This window comes from Aethalodelphis obliquidens, unplaced genomic scaffold (genome assembly GCF_003676395.1).
Source record: "Aethalodelphis obliquidens isolate GAN/ISIS:26980383/991018 unplaced genomic scaffold, ASM367639v1 scaffold7, whole genome shotgun sequence".
NCBI classification, from domain to species: domain Eukaryota; kingdom Metazoa; phylum Chordata; class Mammalia; order Artiodactyla; family Delphinidae; genus Aethalodelphis; species Aethalodelphis obliquidens.
The window spans coordinates 50,828,937-50,849,270 of record NW_020837951.1 but is presented as its reverse complement, the minus strand read 5'-3'; the positions used below and the strand labels follow the sequence as shown (position 1 = coordinate 50,849,270).

Here is a 20,334-nt window from a genome sequence, read left to right as displayed (position 1 = left end):
TGTGTGTGTGTGTGTGTGTGTGTGTGTGTGTGTGTGTGTGTGTGGTATGCGGGCCTCTCACTGTTGTGGCCTCTCCCGTTGCGGAGCACAGGCTCCGGACGCGCAGGCTCAGCGGCCATGGCTCACGGGCCCAGCCGCTCCGCGGCATGTGGGATCTTCCCGGACCAGGGCACGAACCCGTGTCCCCTGCATCGGCAGGCGGACTCTCAACCACTGCACCACCGGGGAAGCCCTAATTGCATCTTGATGAGGATTCCTGAGAAGATCCAAAATGAGATCACTAGGCCTTGCTGCATTTTTATAATTTCTCACGCAAAAGCTCTCTGAGGCCACGTTTACCCAAATACAGTGAAGAGGCGAATCAGAGGCAATTTTCTAGAGATTCAGGCAAACTCGACAGTCCTTCCGTCTGAGTATTTAGGTACAGTGCTTTCTTTGGCCTGAGTTATCCTATACATTGATTCTTGAAGGCACTTCATTCGCAATCACAGCCCACAGTGAACCAGGCTGGGTGGCTGGGACACTCCAAGGCAGTGATTTCCAAACGCTGCTGCACTGCCTGGTGCCGGTTGGGAAGAATTTTCACTGACTGCAGTTAAATGAGCAAACGAAGGGCAACTGGCTGAGTTTTCATAAGGCTGAATGTACTTGCTTGGAAAGGATTGCCTTTTTAAATTTTGTCTCTTCAATTATATCCTTCCATAGTGAGGGTATAAAAGAAATGATAGAAGTAGGTGGTAATTTAAAAAATAATTTTCCTCAGGTGCAAGCTGGCAATTCAACAAATATTTTTCTCTAGCTTGTGAAGTCCACTTAGACTTAGGAAACCACTGCCTTAAGGGAGTAAAAGAATCACTTAGATCAAGCTGACATGTGTAGTAGTGGTAGTAATAATAATAATAACAGCAGCTCTGTGGTGTTCATTTATGTCAGACTATTTGGAGTCATCACTCCAACAAACACCCCAGATTCTTGACTTGTACTGCCTCGCTCTGAAACAAGGACAGATCTAAAGGAAATGCTGACCAAACCGGTTTTTCATCACCCTGAAACCATACACCAGGCTAGATGTAAGGCTCCAGGTTAGAGAAGAGGAAAAAAGTGCCATGGAAGAGGCAAGAAGATTAGAGAAGGTACGTGTGGCTTGCCCTGTCTCCTCCCACCTTTGTGTCCCTGGTGGTGGTGGAGACCTGAGTGACACGTGAAAGAGTGAGGACGAAGCTGAGAAGTGAGCAAACATGCCCTCCTTGTCTGAGATTCTTGAAGTGGCTGGCTTACATAATGCCCTATGCCAGCAGGACCAAAAGGGGCAGAAGAGAAGGCAGCAGGACATTCTTCAGTAGGAGAGAGCACAGACACTCCCCTGCTTCCCCAAGGCTCCCACAAAGTGTGACTGAGGACAAGGAAGTTTCTTTCCCTGGGTTCTGACTGGGGACCTGGAAGTCAGCTGAGGAGAGGACCACAGTCCTTAGAGGGGCCTCTCAAGATGAAGCAGCTGGGACCACCAGGGGCTCAGAGAACTGCAGATCAGGCTATGCAGAAGCCAGGTGGGGACAGTTTGCAAAAAGACATTGTTGACCTCTGCCAGAGGGAACAACAGGCATTATCCACGCACAGAACAAAAAACAATCTACTGCAGACTCACATAAGACCAACCCCGAGGGAGAAAGCGGACTTTCCACTCCTTATCACAACACGGCACAGAGTTCAGGGGCAGGGACTGAAATGACTTCAACTCGAAATGAAGAGACTGCACTGTTTGCATACTCAACCTTATTACTGTAAAGTTTATACCCTTGAACTAAAAACTGTTGAGCACGATGTGCCAAGAAGTTGTGCTAGGTCACTCTAGACAGTACCTCATTTAATCCTCACCAGAACTCTGTAAAGTACACTCTTTTATTACCCTCATTTTACAGATGAGGACTTTGAAGGCTAGAGATTTAATAGTTTGCCCATGTTTACATAGCTGGGAAGTAGCCCATCTGGAATTCAAACCTAGGCAGGTTCCTAATTCTGTTTTCTCTTGCAGGCTTTCCAGGGAATCTGGATTTCCAGAAATAATTAAACACAAGGCAGTGGTAAGTGTGTTTAGAAGAGAGTAAAATAAATCAATCTGCCATCACACACAAGTTCCACCCTGAATTTCTCATGAGATTGGCTTCTCAAAGTAATAATAGTGAAGTAATTAACTGATTAAAGTGATACTAAACGTAAATTTATCATGAAGAGTATCAATTATTCGACCAGAGGCATTGAAGAGATATACTGAAAAATTATATTGGAGCACATTTGAAACAATGTGACACTAGCACTAATAACTATTGGGTTGGCCAAAAAGTTCCTTCGGGTTTTTCTGTAACATCTTAATGGAAAAAACCCGAAGGAACTTTTTGGCCAACCAATAGCAGGTAGAAGCTTCCACAGAGAAATGGCAATTGTGTGAAATCATCAGAGAGAAAAAAATTTAGGTCCAGCCAAAGTATTATACTTATCATGTCCCTAAAATTCAAAGCCACAAGGGATAAGAAAAACCTGGCTGATACTGGCACCTGTTACCTACAGGACAGGCTGTCGACGAGCCGGGGGCGGGCAAAGGATAGCTGACTCCATTTTTGAACTTCATCAGCAAGTTCAATTACATGCTGAACATCTACTAAATGCAAGTCACTGAGCTGGCCCTTAGGGATAAAGATGAATACAGGAAGCTACTCTCATGCCTCTTTCCCCAGACCTTGAGTCAACTGTGAGACGGGGAAGCTTGCCACCTTCTCACATACAAAATAATGCTATCTTTGGAGGGGGGAGCTATGACAAAGAATACAGTGTCATCACTGAGCACTAACTGTGCGGCAATGTGCCAAAAGCAATAAACAAAGTTGATCATAAAGTCATAAACTCTTACGGACTGAACAGACGATAAGAATAAGCCATAATGATAGAATTCTTGAGTATCATTCTAGCCCTACACATAAGCTGGCGTGTAATAACGAGTCACCACTACGCTTTCTATGCTGAAACTAACAAGGGAGGAAACTGTTCATTGCAAAAGAGATGTAAACTGGTCCTGCTCTTGGCAAGTGGGTGGAGAGGCCAACTACTGTTACCTAGGCCTCCAAGCAAGTTGTTCCTCTTGGATATTCAAACCACCAGGAACCAAAAGAGATTTCTGTTCTCTAAACTATCTGAAGTCAATCTCAAGAGTAGGTTTTAAAAAAGAAAAAAAAAAAAAAGAGTAGGTTTTATTATTAAAGAATTAACACATACACACATTTAGGGGTAAACAAATATTGAAGAGATTTACAGTGGTTTTGCATTTCATTGGGGGCTGAAGTTTGGGAATGGGGCCGGAGGGGGATGTTCTGAGGTCAGTCCCTTGGGCTCTTGGGAGCATAAAAGCCAAATGTGAAAATTTACTATTTCTGTTTTCTCTGCTACTGAGTTATATGTGGCCTCCTAGTCAGTGGAGACTCAAGACTAGTTTAAATGGTATGATCCAAAGTAATTTCGAGGTCATCTTATACAAGGAGTTATCATATCATGTCTATCATTTGTTAAAATAATATAAGAAAAAACCCTAAATAATCAAAATAAAAACAAACACAAAAAACCCATTTTTAAAAACAAAACAACTTAAGACTGCAAATTATCCTAAATCAGGCTTTGACTGTGATGGCTTTGTGATGTGTCAACTTGGCTCAGCAGAGCTACATTCTTCCAAATTCCCTTCCTAGTATTCTTCCAGTCGTGGTTGGCTACCGGGGTTTTCTCTTGCCAGAACTGGAGGACAGAAGGGAGACTGCAGCTATTCTGTAGCATACACACACCTACTGATACAATCAAACACTAAGTTAGGTGTGAAGTGATATTACCCATGTAATTAAAGTCTCTAACCAGTTGACTTTAAGATAATCAAAAGGGAGATTAGCCTGGGTGGCCTGACTCAATCAGTTGGATGTCTTTTCACAGAGAGTGGAGGCTCTCTGGAAGTTCAGGGCTCCAGGCTTCAGCTCATGCCCGTGGAGTTCCAGCTTGCTGTGATCTTGCCTTCCTGAATGCCCCGTGGACTTCAGCCTTGCTTAGCCACCACCAGTGGGTAAACCAATTCCCTGTAATCAATTCCTTAATAAACATGAAGATGCATGTCCTACCAGTTCCACTGCTCTGGTTGAATCTAGAATAATACACCAACTTTCACTCATTCAACAAATACCCGCTGGGGTCCTAAGCAGTCCAGCACTAGGCCAAGGAGACATAGTCAATGACCTCAATCAATTTTCAACACTCCTCTAGTGAAGATTCGTGCAGTCTTTCTTTCTAGCCATTTTCTTCAGATGTCTGATCCATAGAAGACTAGAAATACACAAAAAGTATAAATACTCTAAAAGCTTAAATTATTCAGAGACAAATATTCATTTTTAATGAAGAGGGTTCAAGTTCTTCCTTGTCCCCTAATGCACATCAAGGGCTAGTTCTCCTGACGTGGGGTAGGATTCAATTTGTTTTGAAGCTGAAAACTTCTACAGCATCAGAACCATGTCTGTTTAAAATTAATCTATGTAGCCTTAGCACAGCACAGTATGCCGCCATCACACTGATAGATGATTAAAATAACAAATCCGCACAATATTTCACAAATAAGGATGCCAAAAAACAGAGAAGTTACATAACTTGGTCCAAATCACACAGGTAATCACAAAAGACCTGGGTCCTTTGTTACAACACTGGGGAAGCTTCATGCCGCTTTGGGTGGGGCTAGGGGAAGAGGCATGATGCTTCCAAATGCCCTGGCCTTGTACCCTCATGCATGTCTATCCCTGTGGTGGGTGGTCCTCAAATCAACTTGGCTGTTCATGAGAGACGAGTCTTGGTCAAAGTCACCCAAGACTTCCATGTTGCCAAATTCAGTGGCTGTCGCTCATTCCTGGTTTATCTATAGCACTGGACAGTTAATCACTCTTTCCTTCTTGAAACATTTTCTTCACGTGGAGAGGGACCAACTGTCCTCGTGTGTCCCAATCTCTGAAAGTCCATGGACCAGGAAACCCCTCAGTCCAACAAACTGGAACAGACACTTGGTCACTCTACCTTTGGGACGTGAGTTTTCCTAGGTTCTCCTTCTCCTTTGCAGAGCCCTAGGGTTCAGTCCTAAAAGAGCTTCTCTCCCCAATCTGAATTTACTCCCATATGATCTCATCTATGCGCATGACTTTAAATACCTTCTTTTTCTTTCTTTTTAAAATTAGAGCTATGTGTCTGTAACCTTTGCCCTGATATTCAGGTTGATTTTTCCAATTACATCTCAGCATTGCACCTTGGTGGTCTAACAGGCCTCTCAAACATCACAAATTCAAAATTACTTAACTTTCCTGCCGATCTGCTCTTCCCGTATTTTCCAGGTCTGTGCATCTCAGCAAGTGGCGATTCCACTCCACCAGCTGCCCAGGGCAAAATCTTTGGAGTCAACGTTGATTTCTCTCTTTTTCTTACATCCTGCACATTGTCTATCAGAAAATCCTATCCACTTTACTTCTGAAATATATCCAGAATCCAACCGCTTCTCACCTTTTCTACTGCCACAACCCTATTCCAAAGCACCACCATTGTTTTGTTGAGTTACTGTGACAATTTCCTAACTGCCCTCCCAACCCCGGTCTATTCTTCACTTAGCAGCCAGAGTGATCTTTATAAAAAGAACCCTATAAGCAACCTTTATAATAAAAATTCTGATGGTGCTGAGTCTGTGCTTCCGGTGACTTCCCATCTTAATCCAAGTAAGAGACAAAGTTCTCCCATGGCCTCTGAGGCCGATGACCCAGCCTTGATTCCTCTTCCATCTCATCTCCTATTGCCCACTCTGCTCAGCTCACTGTCTGCATCCTTCCTGTTTCTGGAGCATGCCATACGCTCTTGCTCTGGGGACTTTGCTCTTGCTGTTCCTTCTAAATCGAATGTTCTTCCTTCAAATACCTGTTAAGTTCATTCAGAATTCTTCCCAAGTGTCTCCTTTCCAGACCTCCAAGCCTCCACAGACCACTCAGTCTAAAATATAGTGCTCTCTTCTGTGTCACTCTCTATTCCCTATCCACGTTTCATTCTTCAAAGCACTTAGTACCCCTTGAGAGAGTCTACATTCACTTATTTGTCTACGTCTCTCATTCCAGAATGTAAGCTCATGAAGACAGACACTTTGTTACATTCACTACTGTATCCCCAGCTCCTAGAGCAATTCCTGGCACAGAGTGAGACCCAATACATGTTTCCTGAGTAAATGAATATGGAAAGCAATCCTCTTGGCTCTCTACTATCTTTAAGTAAACAGAGCAGAAGGCAGTAAAGTTCCTCTGGCTTCAATATTTCAAAGTACTTCATGGCTTAGATTAAGGAATACTTCCCTGTTTCCACCAATGGCAATCTTCCACTGACACCACTGCATGGAAGGTACTGACCTGCCATGATGGACATCAATCTAATCTTACCAAGACTGACTTGACTCCTCTGCTTTACAGTGACAGTAATGAAATTCACGCTCTGCGTGCAGGGTGGCACTCTTTCATTTTGCCTTCCACTGTGAATCTGCATGAAAATTGTAATGAAATCTTCATTTTCCATCATGTCCCCTCCAGTGAAATCAATGAAACCTAAAGATAGTCCAACTTCTTTGAAAGATGAAGCACGAAAGAAAAACAAAAAAGACCATGTTTATTGAGTGATCCACCATTTAGGTCATCCTTAGTGGTTAAAAAAAAAAAAAGGTTGTTTTATTGCAGAGAAGCTTAAACATGAAACAAAAAAGAATGCTTTCCAAGGTATGAGACCTTCTTTTTTCTTTCCCCTGTAACTGTTATATACAAACATGTCGTGTAACCATAGTGTTTTGATTTATATCCAGGATGTGGCTTTCTACATCCTTCTCTTCAGCCAGAGCTGTTATGATCCAGCTGATTCCTTCCATTTTACTTCAAAGTTTTTCTCTTCTCACTTTTAAAAATAACACTTTTCCTCTATAAAAATGTAAGTTAAGTTATTAACCATGCACACAGTATCTCAAATCCTTTCTAACTTAGGGCAAAGAAGACCTACCTTTCTTCTTTTGTACGCTTTACTCTCCTTTCTACTTTGAATAATCAGAAAGATAGTTTTACTATTTTACGGTTTCATCTTAATGAAGACAACTGATATATAGTTGTTTGCCTTTATAGATGACTGGCATCAGAGGGGGTCTGGCCAACCTACTCACACAGCTGTGGCAATGGAGAATTCCAAGGCCAATGGGTGATGCACAGGTGATTCTATTCACAAGTCCCTCTTTGGCACTGGCCACAAAGGACTCTGATGGCAGTATTAGTGTCAAAAAGACCCAGGGCAAGTCTGTAATCACTGCATTTTGTTTTATAAAACCAACTCTAAATGGTGAATCCTCTTCATATTCAAAAATGCAAAATTTTAAAATATTTTATCTACTTTGAAAATGCATGTTTACACAATCACCACAGCTAACATTTACAATTAGGGTTAAAAAAACAAAAACCCAGTAACACCACACATACGCACGTGCACACACACATACCCACAAAATCAAACGCAACCTTCCTCTCACTTGATTTATCAGATTTATGACAGAATCCGCTATATTTATATAAAAATATATTCACAGGATTAGCAAGTAGTCCTCGCTTACTACATTTTCTGAAATTCAGAGCAACCGGGACAACAAAAGAAACTTTACTTTTCTTATGTTCTTCCTCCTATTTGGACTACTTCTATCTATCAACACATAGGTTCTTTAAATGACCCTCAACCTGGACCACATGTTAAAGTCCCATGAAACTTTAAAATACTGATACCTGGACCCCAACTCTAGGGATTTTGATGTAATTGTTCTACAACAGGCCACAGGTATGTTTCTAATGGTCTCAGGTGATTCTAATGAGAGCCAGGTCTGAGAACCTTCCTCTAAATCTTCTCAACCTCCCCCTTTAAGCCTTTACCTCCTATTTTATCTTGGATCTTCTCTCCTCTGAACACCCACCACACCCAAAGCCAGCATGGATTCTCCGTATTATCTGCCTTCCCAAATATATTATAAGGCCCTTAAGAGGCAAAACCATCTCCTATTCATCTTCTTGAAATCTCCCACAGTGTCTCCACAGTGCCAAATAAACAGACAGCAACATTAGCCTCTATGTACAAAGCATCTATTTTATCATTCTATGTTAACCCTAACAGGGGTAGCATTACTATGCCCGTAGTGCACATGAAGAAACTGAAGTCTTCATCAAGGTTACTTAACTTGCCCCAAATTATGCAACTAATAAGTGACAGTTATGCTCCACCCCAGATCCATCTGACTGCAAGTTCCAGCCTCTTGCAAAACAACAACAAGGTATAATTGACTGGGTTTTAAATAACTTGGTGCCAGTTTCCAAAAAGCACATGAAAAGATGTTCAACATTGCTAATTATTAGAAAAATTCAAATCAAAACTACAATGAGGTTTCACCTCACATTGGTCAGAAAGACCATCATCAAAACGTCTACAAACAGTAAATGCTGGAGAGGGTGTGGAGAAAAGGGAACCCTCCTACACTGTTGTTGGGAATGTAAATTGGTGCAGCCACTATGGAGAACAGTATGGAGGTTCCTTAAAAAACTAAAAATAGAACTACCATACGATCCAGCAATCCCACTCCTGGGCATATATCTGGAGAAAACCATACTTCAAAAAGATACAAGCACCCCAATGTTCATTGCACCACAATTTACAATAACCAAGACATGGAAGCAACTTAAATGTCCATCAACAGATGAATGGATAAAGAAGATGTGGTACATATATACAATGGAACACTATTCAGCCATGAAATGAATGAAATAATGCCATTTGCAGCGACATGGATGGACCCAGAGATTACCATACTAAGTGAAATAAGTCAGAGAAAGGCAAATATCCTATGATATCACTTAGATGTGGAATCTTAAAAAATGATACAAATGAACTTATTTACAAATCAGAAACAGACTCACAGACTTCGGAAACAAACTTATGGTTACTAAAGGGGAAAGGGGGTGGGGGGATAAATTAGGAGTTTGGGATTAACAGATACACACTACTATATATAAAATAGAAAGTCAACAAGGACCTACTGTATTCCACAGGAAACTCTACTCAATATGCTTTAATAACCTATATGGGAAAAGAATCTGAAAAAGAATGAATATATGTATATATGTAACGGAATCTCTTTGCTGTACACCTGAAACTAGCACAGCATTGTAAATCAACTCTACTCCAATATAAAATAAAAATTAAATTAAAATAAATAAATAACATGGTGCCAATTAAATACTTTTAAAAATTAAACATTTATATCAGCATGTGGGGTTGTTGAAATGGTGGTTCTATAAACAAAGGTAAGGGAAATAAAGGTCAAAATGCACTTAATCAAATTTTCCCATTGTCTAAAATCATACAATGAACAGTCTATGGCTTCTCATTTAAGAAAAGTTTTTTTAAAGGTGCTTCAGGGTGAGAGTCTTTAGGTGATAAACTACTCCTCTGCCTTGCCAGAAATAAATCTTCCTGAAATGTCCCATTATCTTTCTATGAAACAAAATATTTTTTTTAAGGGAAAGGGAAATCACCATGTACGTGGATGATTTTTTGTTGGAGGAACCTTCATTCGGGAAGATGACTCAAGGGAAAGAACAGCCACTTCATTCTGACATTACAAGAAGACCAGCAGGTAAACATTAGGGTGCTGGGATTTCCTGAGCAGTCCTTGCATTTAAAAAACAAAAGAGGAATCAAATGCAGACTTTTGCTCCCTCATATGCCACCTGCGCTTCAGGCAGTTAACAAGAAGAAGCAGGGTCAGCACACTGTGCTGAAGCTGGGGTAGAGGTCTGGGGGAAAATATTCAGAAGACTAAACTGGAATTAACCAGGAGAAATACATTTTAAAGGCTATTTATTTGCAAATAGAACCGGATAGAAATTATGACAGGACCACATGATTCATGTATAGTTAAACATTTTTGCTTATTTCTTTGACATATTCTATTAGAAGTTAAGCCACATGTTAACTCTACCACCTAGCTAATGAAATAATTCATCCAAATTCACTTTTGTCAAAACCTGATGACGCACCATAACTACCAAAAGAACGCCTGCAAAAATAAGAAACAATTTTTAAAATTTGTGACTTTAAATAAAAAAGATTTCTCCTGAAGAAATTTCAGGCTGCAGCTGGTGTGTAGCTAAGGGGTTAAAGCCTCTGAGTTAAACTTCCTTAAAGCCTCTTAATAGTGAGGTCCACACTATTTCTCAAGACAACTATTCCAGAAAGCTGCAGTCTGAATTTACAAAGAAGCAAAGCACCAAACCCCACCTCCCGCACCTTGTTTAAGATTTTAAAATGTATCCAGTCACTTTTTTTTTTTTTTTTTTTTTTTTTTGCGGTACGCGGGCTTCTCATTGTTGTGGCCTCTCCCGTTGCGGAGCACAGGCTCCGGACGCGCAGGCTCAGCGGCCAGGGCTCACGGGCCCAGCCGCTCCGCGGCATGTGGGATCTTCCCGGACCGGGGCACGAACCCGTGTCCCCTGCATCGGCAGGCGGACTCTCAACCACTGCGCCACCAGGGAAGCCCTCCAGTCACTTTTTAACTGCATTTCGCATATTTTGAAAGACAATTTGAGTCAGAAATTTAAAAAAAATTTTTTTTTGGTTTTCAATGAAATCTATACCAGCACCACATGAAACCAAAAAGCATATCTAATTTATCTTGGATTAAAGCATATCTAATACATCTGAAAGCACGGACATTATGCCCTTGGTGTGCTTTTGTTATAATCTGTGATCTGAAACAGACAGGAAAAGTACAACTAAAAAGGGCAGTTGAACAAGCCGCCGAAGTCATAAGTAGATTTTTTAAAGAACTGTCATCGAAAGTTACCTCTTGCAGTAAAAGGTGCTATACATTTTTTAGTACTATTTCATCAGTGACACAACACACAAATTATCCTACTGAAAGAACCACAAATCACTCCAGTAAACATACCTTTAAAAGATACACAGTTACACGGCGTGGAAACTGTTACAGGAGACAAAAATGGCGGCTACAGGAAACCGAGTGGAAGGTTACAAAATTTCTAAGAGCAGAAGTGGTTTTGAAGTAATAAGTGAGAAAGAAAAAAATAACCTAACCTCCTTAAGATAACCAAGAGAACGAGCAAGAAAGTGGGGCTGTGCTGTGAGGGGAAGTGAGTACAGTGGAGGCTGCAGCTCTCTTACAAAGGAAGTGAAGACTCACTTCTGGTTTTATAAACTATCTCATTTAAGTCAGATTTAACCCACTGGGCACACGCCTCGCATTTAGTCCTCAAATAACATAACATACGTATACACACTCAACAATTGGCGTTAATATAAAAATGTAGGCAATCTTCACCTTAAAAGGGGGAGTGTGTTTTAAAAATGAAGGTTTGTACTGTCTGATTCCATGGACATGAAGTTCCAGAGAAGGCAAAATTATGATGACAGAGGTGTATTGGTGATTGCCTAGGGCTGCTGGCTGAGGGCTGGGAGAGGAGACCCACTGCAAAGGGGCATGACGGGGCTTTTTTAGGGTAAAGAAACAGTTCTATATCTTGTCTGAGTACAGGTTAACTATAAATTGGCCAAATTCCTCAAACACCTACAAATGAGTGAAATTTTATTGTATGTAAATTACACTTCCAAAAAAATTATTTAAAAAGCTTAAGGTTCATAACTTGACTTTTCAGATTTGGGAATACATTTTTTTTCCAATAAAAGCATGTTACAAATGTTTTTAAGTTTCCAGGCTAATCCTTCCCCTCCCCAAAATATGTATCATAATTTGGGTGAAATCAAATAGCCCGGAAGTCCACTGAGTCCAGAGACTTCAGAATCATAGTCCCTGGAGATCCACTTTGTATTCCCAGCCCTAGTGGACGGAGGGAGAGAGGGGAATTGATGTCAAAAAGCAGTGCAGAGCCAGGAACTGGTGGTTGGTGATGTAAGGGATCGGTGGGAAAACCTAAGACTCAGGAAGCAAAAGATTATGCTGGGCACTTCTGCCCTTGACCATTCTCTAAGCAAACCTGTAACTCATACTTACTAGTTGAAGAGAGGGGAAGCCAGAGGTACTTATGCTTTGTCGATGGTACTGGCCAAGGTTTGGTGGGAGGGTAAACTGTTTCCTTATTTCCGCAGAAGAATACCTTGGGTTAAAACAGAAAAATCTAAATGAAGTGGTAATTTTAAAACATCATCACAATTATAGATACAATCTTTGATAGCATGTTATAAAACTTATTCCTTAGCCGGGTGACTGGCAGAACTGACTAAAATGTCCTCAGTGGCCTGTGGGTAGACACTAGAGCTTTTGGGTGATAATATACGCTCTTGAGAAGTTCACAGAAGCCAGGACGCCTGCAGTTATGGCTCTTGCCTAATACTGGAAGGATGACAGCATGAGGAGGAAGAAGAGTTTGCAGCCCAAGGAAAAAATCCAGGGCACTTGGCTCTTTCTTCCCAGGCCATTCAAAGGCATTTTCTCCACATGAGGACATCTGGCCTCTGATGAGAGTCCTTTAAACCCCAAGCCGTCATCTTGAACCAGTCACTCTCCGTTCAAGCAGCTGAGCCCTTATGGTCGCTGCCTGCTTTCACAGAAAATGCCAGCGACCTTTTAAATGAACACTTCCGCCTCCCCACAGGCACCTGAGATGCTACCTGGAATTCCAAGGACTGTATTCGTTCCAAACCACTCCTAGTGAGTGACCCTTTGAGTCAGCCGCAGTGACACTGCTGAGCCCTCAGACAACATCCCTGTAGCCGGGAACCGAGCAGAGGAGAGTCGCTCTTCACTGTCTACGCACACCTGCTGGCAGGAGTTACCGACAAGTGATATCCCGATTATGAGCAGGTTGACTTTTGTGCGCTCACTTTTTGGTAATTTGTTTGTAACTCAGAACACATTTTCTCATTAAGTCAGTCTTTGGTATCTGGATTCTTAGCCTAGTTCACAAAAGTGTACTTAAACCACAATGAGGCCTCTATAGAAAATAACTAGAAACTGGCATTATTGAGGATCAAATGAGACCCTATTTGAAACATGCTGCATGTCCAATAAAGAGATATACACGTTTTTAAAATTATAACTTAAAATAAAATACTTAAATATTATAAGTAAATCTTATTATATTTTCTCCATTATAAAGTATGCTAGGGCATCATTATTAATTTTTCTGCATGATGAGGTTTCTGACATGACCTGCTTGGCTCCCAATCTTAGTAATGTGGTACATCCAGGGAAGAGGCAGGAAACCTGTCCTGGCCGCACCTGTGGCATCCATTCTCCCAACCCAAAAGCACCTCAATCTCCTTTCAGGACTGGCACACTCACGTTGTACAGGCATAACCACAAATCAAAGGGATGGGCACAGAGCCCAACGTAAGACAATTCTCTCTCCTTTCCAGGATCCTGAATGATGAATGGATATAAGAAAGGAAGAAAATGGCTGGAGCACGTTCTTGTCAGCAGTGGCCCCTTTACACTATGATGCAATGAGATGTGAACCCCCAGAGAAGTTACAGCAGCCCGTAGTAATTGTACTCCTTCATTTCCCGAAGTATTTTCTTTCTCTATTTTTTTAAAGTATGAGAAAACACTAGGATAAGGAGTAAGTAGTCTATTATCCATCAAGGAAATGCAAATCAAAATCACAATGAGTTACCACTTCACAACCACTAGGGTGGATAAACCAAAAAAAAAGATAGGCAGTAATGAGTATTGGTGAGGACATGAAGAAAGTGAAGCAGTCATACATTGTTGGTGGGAATGTAAACTTGTGTACCTGCTTTGGAAAACAGTCTGGCAGTTCCTCAGAAAGGTAAACATAGAGCTCCCATATATCCCAGCAAACCCACCCCTAGGTTTATATCCAAGAAAAAGGAGAACATACTTCCACACAAAGCTTATACATAAATGCTCATAGCAGCATTATTTACGGGAGCCAAAATGTGGAAACAACCTAAATGTCCATCACCTGATGAATGGATAAACAACATGTGGTATATCATACATGGACTACATTCAGCAATAAAAAAGTGAAAGAAGTACTGATACATACCACAACATGGATGAACCCTGAAAACATTACATTCAGTCGAAGAAGCTAAACCAAAAGACCACATGCTGTATAATTCCTTATATGAAATGTCCAGAATAAGCAAATCTATAGAGGAATGGGACTGAGGTTTCTTTCAGGGGTAATGAAAATGTTCTAGAATTAATTGTTCTGATGCATGCACAACTCTGTGAATATACTAAAAAACACTGAATTGTGTATATGTGTGAATTGTGTGGTACCTGAATTATTTCTAAATAAAGCTGATAGAGATATAAATGTGTGCTGTGTGTGTGTGTGTGTGTGTGTGTGTGTGTAAGTATTCTACAGAGACAACAGTGAAGGCAAGAATTTAGCATGACCAAGAATGGAGGAAAACTTTCAGATTTTGATCCCCGGTGCTCAGTACGCTCATTTTCATTACAAGTTTGGCAGTCACCATTTCTAAAAAAATCAACAGCCTAGGCAACTATCCAAAACAAAAGGTCCATCTTGCATAAACCACATTGTATCTTGTTTCTGGCATCACAGGAACCCAAGCCAGCAGAGCAATCACTTATCTGCTTATTTCAGAAGGGGACCGTAGTCACGAAGGGCAGAGACATCCAAGCAAAGTCCTTTTCTGTGACTGGGCTGACTTTTCACAGATAAGACTGACGGCTCCTGTGATTTCTGCTTCCAGGTCTTCCCCCCAGGGCCTCTCAAATAATGAGTTTTAGTTTTCTGGCCATTCTCAAGCCTTTCCTGTCATAGACCAGAGGGGTCTACCTGAATTGGGAATATCTGAAAACGTTCATGAAAGTGAACACGCCAACATGAAGTGGCACCGTGAGAGAATCACAGAACGGCAGGAGGTACAGGTTCTTGCTTTCATTTTGAAGTACAGTTGGCTGTCTAACAAAGCTGCAATACATTTGTTTTTTTTTTTTTTTTTTGCGGTACGCGGGCCTCTCACTGTTGTGGCCTCTGCCGTTGCGGAGCACAGGCTCCGGACGCGCAGGCTCAGCGGCCATGGCTCAAGGGCCCAGCCGCTCCGCGGCATGTGGGATCTTCCCGGACCGGGGCACGAGCCCGCGCCCCTGCATCGGCAGGCGGACTCCCAACCACTGCGCCACCAGGGAAGCCCTGCAATACGTTTGTCATCAAATGCCATCAGAATGTTCCTGCTCCCCAGCCCTGCATAAACAGCTGGAGTTCCTGTTTCAACCCTTCACATAAGCTTCCTGATTCAGAGCTATATAACTCATCTTTTTCCCTGACATGTCAAGCCTGCCCCAAGCCTATTTCCTATCCCTGCAGAATCAATCCTACAAAAGGCAATTAAACCTGTCCCTTCAAAACCGTCAAATAAGGAGATGAATTGTTTGTGCTTAAAATGAAAACACTGAATCATCACACGTGGAATGAATTGCTTTGTATTCACTTAAAGAACTTCAAAATAAAATAGCTCTGGAGAGGCCCTACGCACATTTAAACTAGCAAAAACAGGCTGGAATGATAAAATTACATGTTGGTCAAGCTGTGGGAAAACCCCTGTGGGGTTGTATATTGGTGTCGTGTCTTTGGAAAATAATACTGTAACATGTGACAAGAACTCTAAAACTGTCGTTACTCTTTCATGGGAATATACCCCATGGAATTTATACAGACAAAAATATAATTTGAACAAAAATGAACATAAGAACTCTGTATATGATAGCAGATAACTGAATGCAATCCAGTGCAATTGAATGCAATCCAATGCATCCAACATTAGGGAGAACACTAAGTACATAACAGCATAAAATACATGAAATATGATTTTACCATTTAAATATTTGTATGGAAATGTACATAAAGAAGTTAAAAGTAAAAAGTAATATGAGGAATTGAATACAAATATTCAACAATATATGTATAAATAAATATACCAGAAGGTTCAGAAATGCTTCTGGTAGTTATATAGAGGGAGTTTAATAACTACCCAATTCAGCTCTTTCTCCTCTAAAGTTGCTTAAAGTCATCATTTAAAAAAATAGTGTGTACCTATAAAGTGCCATGCAGGCATAGATGCACTACTGGGGATTTTTAAAAATTATGTAAATATCAGCTATTAAATTTACTGATACGGAACACAAATAAGAGAACCCAACCAGGGAAAGAGCTCCTATAGGTGTGGTGTCCATGCAGGTATTACATGGGGGTTTTATTTCCTCTGCATTTGAGTCTCAGATCAAATTCAACATGTCTAAGATAATTTTTATGATGCCAGATTTATATTATATTTCCCTGATGAGCCAAGATAGCCTTCTTCTAATAACCTGAAATGCTTTATAAATATTATCTTCTTTATTTCTGCAAATGTCGATACCCCTACTCTGGGGTCAGAATGGTAGAATGGGGTGGGTAGCAAAGCTCTATATTTTTATTCAGATGGACAGGTTGCTGTGATATATACAGCTGGAACTAATTATCAATGGAATTAATGATTGGGCAGAGCTTGCTAAGTGTGGACTATGGGTCATTTGCATCAAATCATCAGCTGCTTAGGAAAAAGGCAGATTCTTAGACCCTGCCCCACTCTTGTGGTGCAGCCTGGAAAAAATGCATTTTTAACCAGCACCTCCAGGTGATTTTCATGTCCAAGAAAGCATAAGATTCACTGATGGGGCAAGTCTATGAAGGAGTGGTTGGCTGATTCATTCATTCGTAAAAACACTGAGGGCACACACAGTGCCAGACTCTCTGCCAAGTGCTAGGGACTTGAAGTCCAAGAAAACACTGCTGCTGCTCCTGGAAGTTCAGTCCAGTCGGTGGGAGGGCGGAGGGAAGATGGATAATTGAATAATTATAACACAACATGATAAGCATGTATTATACACAGGAATGTGCAGTGCCTTGTGAGCAAAGAGGAGGGAGTTACTAACTCAGTCTCAGAATGCTTAGGAGGCTTCCAGGAAAAGGGGACTTTGGAACCATATTTTGGAAAAAAAAAAATCAGTAGGAACAGGCCTGATTGGAAAAAAAAATGCATTTCAAGCATTTTTTTAACCATTTCATGACATCTAGACATTAGGTTTCTATACTCCTACTTCAAGTATTTTAACCCTATATTTTAATAGGGCAGTATTTGGGCTGCCCTGTTTCTTTACAACAGACATAGCTAGAAGAGCAAAGAAAAAGAGTGTGAACTCAGTGACCTAGCCCTGAGCGTTGCCATTTGCCAGCTGTTTTGAATTCAAGTACATCAGTTAACCAAGCTGGGTTTTAGTTTCATGACATATAAAATGAAGGGGCTGGGCTATACGATCTCCTGGGCACCTTTCCAGCTCTAACTGGCAAAGATGCTTAAGCCTCTCCTAGTGGAACGATCGGCACCGTCATCTACACCAGCAGCTCTGCTAGGAAACCGAACAGCCCCAGAAGGCTTCTCACTGGCTGTCATCCCTAAAAGAAAATTCTTTCACACTGTATGCTGGTATGGCCAGCAGCCAAAATGGTTGGGAGGATTTTAAAACTGATTCAAGAAAAAAACCTTGTCTATAAGAGTTTAAAGAGGTGTAGGGTCTTCCTGAATCTGACATGTTTTAAACAATAGTGAAAGGAGTGGAATAAAGAAAAGCAAACGTATAATTTACTCTTAGTTTACATATAGTTACTCTTAGTAACTAACAACTGACTATAAAACACTCAACAACTACAGTGTAAAGTACACAGCTGGTAACAAATAATAATTAGAGACATTTGTCGGTAGCATATATATGGATGTAGCCACAAGCACGCTGTATAATTAAACCCTGCCAAAGAGGCACTGTTCAGAACTAGAAATGATTTACACCAAGTAAATGGTGAAAGAATGTTACCCCCCAAACTTCCTGAATTATAAGTTTAGGGCAGTGCTGTATAAAAACGATAATAAAGCTTTTAAAATGTGCTGTATGTATGTAGAAAAACTAGCTCTGAATGATGTAAAAAACACAGGGTTGGATCACAGTTTGGGGCATGGATAACGTCTGAAAACACAGAGCTGGCTCAAGAGTGAGTAGTTCCTGGAGTTGACCATATAAAAATAATCTAAGGCTTTTTCTGAGATGCATCCTCAGATACTTTTAGTGAAGTACATCTTTAAATTTAAAAGGCTACAAAATGAATTTCTGTGGCAAAATTTATATTTATATAATGTTATGTAATATATAATATACAGCTATAGATATATATATCATATTATATATGTATTAATAATATTATACATTATTTATATATCTATAAATAATATTATCTATTATTTCTATATCTATATCTATCTATCTCCATCCTTGCATATACATACATGCATACGTTTTGAGCAATGACTTCCTCAGAAGTTCATCATGCTGAGGTTTCAAAATAAATATTTCAAGTTTTAGAGTTTCTCATATTTTCCATCTCTTCTCATAAACAGACATGCCATAAATGTACAACTTCTGTAAAGATGATTCAACAGGTGGAAACATGACTACAAACAGAAGTTTGCCCCTATTAACAAGCTGTGGAACTTGTTTCTCCCTCACAGGGGAGGCCCAGATCCCTTTCACTTGGAAAATTCCTCTGCATTTATTAGATGACTGCAGTGTTTGAGGATTCCTGCAGCAAGCCCAGAGAAGAAGGATTACTCAGTGTCTTCAGTGATTCTCTAAGGGATCTCCTCCCCACAGCCCCCAGATATCACCTTGTAAGTTAGTTTTTCTCCTGCCATTATCACCACCTACTAGTGAGGCAGCATAATCACCTAAAAGAACACCTGTAAATACTGAGTGCTTTTTATTTGTAACTGGTTGTTAAAAAGGGGTTCTCCAGAAAAATGTGTTGAGACATAAAGAAACAGATCTAACATATGTAAACTGAAGTCCCGAAAGAAGAAGAGAGACATAACAGGAGCAGAAGTAACATTTAAAGAAAACTTGCTGACAAAAATAACCAAGACCAACGTTTGTAAAGCTCTACAAACACCAATCAGAATCAATACAGAATAAAGCAGAAACTAATACACCATTGTAAAGCAATTATACTCCAATAAAGATGTTAAAAAAAAAAGAATCAATACAGAGACTATCAAACCTAGACCCATCATAGTAAAACTGCTGAAAATCAAAGAGAAATTTTAATTAACTAATTTATTTACTTATTATTTATTTATTTTTGGCTGTGTTGGGTCTTCTATGCTGTGTGCAGGCTTTCTCCACTTGCAGCAAGTGGAGGCTACTGTTCATTGTGGTGTGTAGGTTTCTCATTGTGGTGGCTTCTCTTGTTGCAGAGCACAGGCTCTAGGTGCACAGGCTTCAGTAGTTGCAGCATGCAGGTTCAGTAGTTGCGGCACACGGGCCCTAGAGTGCATGGGCTTCAGTAGTTTTGGCGCATGGGCTCACTAGTTGTGGCCTGCGGGTTCAGTAGTTTGGCTCGCAGGCTCTAGAGTGCAGGCTCAGTAGTTGTGCTGCATGGGTTTAGTTGCTCTGTGGCAAGTGGGGTCTTCCCAGACCAGGGCTCGAACCCGTGTCTCCTGCATTGGCAGGTGGATTCTTTAATGACTGTGCCACCAGGGAAGTTCCCCAAAGAGAAATTTTAATGCTCTTAAAAAACATTTGGGGAAAACACACACTACCTTGGAAGTGGAATAGTAAGAGTAATAACTGAATTCTCAACTGAAAAAGTAAAGTCCAAAACCAATGCAATGTCAATCTTTAAAGTGTTGAAAGAAAACAACTACCAATATAGAATTTTCTACCCAGTGAAAATATCCTTCATAAATAAAGGATAAAGATTTCATCAGATAAACAAAAACTGAGAGAATTTATTACCAACAGAGCCATACTAAAAGAAATAGTAAAGAGAGTTCTTCAGGCAGAAGGAAAGTGATCCCAGTTGGAAGCACGGAAGTGCTGAAAGCAATGAAGTGCATCAAAAGGGTAAATATGTGAGTAAATCTAAATGATAATGACTGTAAAAAATAATGATAATAATGTGGAATTTAAAATACACATAGACTTAAAATACACATCAACAATTATATAAAAGATGGGAGGGGTAAATGGAGTTCATATATTCTAAAGTTCCTGCATTGTCTATGAAATGATAAAAAACACTAATATTAGAATTTTAGTAAGTCAACTATGGATTGTAACCTCTATGGAAAGAAGAGACAGATTGAAAAATAGAAAAAAAAAAA

At 40.5% G+C, this 20,334-nt stretch overlaps 1 protein-coding gene across 2 annotated transcripts in view; it reads right to left on the bottom strand.

Moving 5' to 3' along the window:
- The window catches only part of DOCK8 (dedicator of cytokinesis 8), a 221,983-nt gene that overhangs the window by 160,019 nt on the left and 41,630 nt on the right, over positions 1–20,334 (bottom strand). Inside the window, exon 2 of one of the 2 annotated variants that reach the window (XM_027105744.1) lies at positions 12,140–12,242. In XM_027105744.1, the coding sequence (XP_026961545.1) occupies positions 12,140–12,242 (103 nt within the window). Of the gene's footprint in view, positions 1–11,059; positions 11,196–12,139; positions 12,243–20,334 lie in introns of those variants that run through there. The other variant, XM_027105745.1, reaches the window with a different exon arrangement.